The 2943-nt window shown below is 37.4% G+C and overlaps 1 protein-coding gene across 1 annotated transcript in view; it reads right to left on the bottom strand.

The window, feature by feature from the left end:
* LOC102474035 (polypeptide N-acetylgalactosaminyltransferase 3) overlaps positions 1-650 on the bottom strand; it is a 15006-nt gene extending 14356 nt beyond the window's left edge. Inside the window, exon 1 of the mRNA XM_006160262.3 lies at positions 370-650. Coding sequence (XP_006160324.2) covers positions 370-635 — 266 coding nt within the window. The 5' untranslated portion in view covers positions 636-650. The remainder of the gene's footprint in view (positions 1-369) is intronic.
* Positions 651-2943: the final 2293 nt, after the last annotated feature.

The following is a 2943-nucleotide window of genomic DNA, read 5'->3' as shown; positions in this document are numbered from 1 at the left end:
TTTTGTGTGTGCATTAAAAAAAACCTTTTTTTTTTTTTTTTTTTTTTTGCCATAGGGCATGTGCACTCGCCAGAAAGACAGAGGGAGATGGAAAGCGAGAAATCACCCCTCAGGGGGAATGGCCATGCCACAATCCCTTCTCCTCCATTCTCCTCTCAGGATCTTGGACATGTATGCACACACGCCGGTGTGAGTTTAAGTCACCGGATCCAGGACTCGAACCACAGTCGACTAAATGGGAGTCCAGTGACATAGCCATTACGCTAACTGCTGGTCCCCGCAACTGCTGTTTTTAAAAGCAATGAGCACATACATATTCATTGTATGGTATGTGCTGTAAATATAGAACTTCGAGAGAAGACATCTTACTTAATTGGGTAGGTTTCATCTTTCCTCCTTTGCTTCTCGTGATCGGGAAGTGATTCCCAGCCAAATGAAAGGCTCCAGTCAAAGTTTCCACGGTTATGGTTATTTCCATAAGGAGAAGGCTTGTTGAATTCAAACGTGTTCAGGTCTATGGATGCAATATCTGGACTCACAACAGCAGTGTAGTTCTCAGCTATTCTGGCCAACAAAGGTTCCAGCCAGCCATAGAAACATTCACCTGGAGAAAACAAGTTTTTAATTAATTCCATAAAAACACTGAAGTTTTTTTTCTTTTTCTTTAATTGTTTGTGTGAAGATTTACAGAGAAACGAGAATAACAGTCCTTTGTGTTGTGAACATTTATGAAAGGGCGATCCCACTCATCTTTACTAATGTATAATAAGCAAATAAAAATGCTATATATTTGTGGCATATACTGTAAATATATGTATGTATTTGATATATGTATGTATTGTGAAATGATGATCATGGACAAGTTAATTAGCATATCCCCATCTCATATGGTGAACTTTGCGTGCATGTGTTTGTGTTGAGAATATTTAAGATTTACTCTTAGCAATTTTCAAGTACATAATTCATTATTATTAACTACAATCACCATGTTTATAATAGGTCTCCAGAAAGGGAGATTTCTTAAAGTTTCTTCAAAAGAGTAGGATGAACAAAGTAAAGGAAGATTCAGTGTAGTTAGGGAAATGCCCCCACAAATGACTATCTTTTATTTTCTCTCTCTTTCTTAGGGAAAAAACAAAATTATACTGGCATATGTAAGGTTAACTTAGTTAAATTTATTTCCTCTTGAGTAAAGTGAGTGGTGGAAATCCTCATTTCTCTGACTGGGTTTCAGGAGAAACTAAGTCAAGGAGCAGAATATTCTGATTTTAGTGGTCAAAGAAGGACCATTCAACACTGCCTCAGCCCTTATGGAAAGTGGGGTCAAGCAGTTCCCTAAAAACTCTGGGCTCTGGTCATAGGCCAGGCTGTCTCATATAACACAGAGCAAGTTCAGGCAACGTACATGAGGTTCTACTCTGGGCTTCTCATTGAGCAGAATTTGACAGCCCTGGTTCAGGACCATCAGACACATTCACTTAGATGGGTGAATGCCCATTCTCACCTAATTGTAGCTCCAAGAGAAGGAATACTAAAGAATAGTGCTTTCCACTGTAAAGACACCTCTCTAGAATTATCTTTAGACTTTTCGCCTAAAAAAATAAAAATTGTCAGAGGGCCCATGCACTCACCAGAAAATGAGAGAGAGAAAAGACACTTCTCATCCTGCATGTGGAATGGTTACACTAGAGTCCCTTCTCCATCTCTGCCTCTTTTTGGGATTTTGGGTACACACATGTGCCCGATGTGTTTCTTAAGCCCTTGGGTCCAAGACTCGAACCATGTAGTAGGCTATAGCTGGTTCAAGTCTCCTCATTTTTTAAATGCCTGGTATTAATAGAGTTTGGATGTAGTGACTCCAAAGGACTCAGGCACAACCAAAAACTCTTCTTACAACAACTAGAATATGCTCTGAACCAGTGGTTGAGTTAAACATAATCTAAGGCCTGGTTGGTCCAAAGCGGAAGATTTATACGGAGTAAAATCCACTGAACTTAAAGCTCCAGAGACTAAGTGGCAATTCCATAATAACTGCCACACACATTACACATTGACTTTAAAAATACTCTCTAATTATTTATAAAACATTGACACTGTTAAATGTAAATAAATAAATTATAAGATAAAAACAAAACCATTGACACTGAAAAAAATTAAAATACAAACAAAAAACCTAACAGCAATAAAAACAGACAAAAATTGACAATATTTATGGAAGAAATACTACAAGTTGGGTGGAGTCACCCCTAACTTAGCTAAGTAAGAATTTGCAAATCTTTGGGGAAAAAAGAAAAATGGCAAAATATAAAATCAAAGGTAGCAGTACTAGGACAAAGTTCAATGATAGGGTTGATTACGCTTAAATAAAATTTCAATTATTCACAATTGCTAAGACATGGAACCAACCCAAATGCCCACGAACAGATGAATGGATTAAAAAGATGTTGCATATATACTCTATGGGATACTACTCAGCCATAAAGAACAAGACCCTGGCTTTGGACAGAAAGTAGATGGATATGGACGATTTACTGCTGAATGAGGCAAGCCAGGCGATGAAGGAGAGCCATTGTATGCCTCACTTAATATATACTGAGTGTCTGCACTCTGTGGCCGAAACTGAATGACTAAAGGTTATTGAAACTAAGTAAATGACTGTGAATATCAGATACAGTGTAGGAAGAGGGCAGGTGACGGAATAGAGTCTGAGGAAGGACATTAGAAAAATAGAGAGGCAAGGCATTTATGGGACAAAGAAATAGATTATAATCTATTGTAGATAACTTTCTAGTATGGTGAGCTGGACTGGTGAGAAATGTACACATGCTGGAATATTCACTTTGTAAACTAAGTAACATGATAGAATGTATGAAAGAAATAGAAATAAAAAATAAAAAAGAAGAAGAAAGGAAAAAAATATAAGAGTCAAGAATAATAAGGAGC

This window comes from Tupaia chinensis, unplaced genomic scaffold (genome assembly GCF_000334495.1).
Source record: "Tupaia chinensis unplaced genomic scaffold, TupChi_1.0 Scaffold000674_1, whole genome shotgun sequence".
NCBI classification, from domain to species: Eukaryota; Metazoa; Chordata; class Mammalia; order Scandentia; family Tupaiidae; genus Tupaia; species Tupaia belangeri.
Note: the sequence above shows the minus strand (reverse complement) of the source record. Positions and strands in the feature narration are given on the sequence as shown.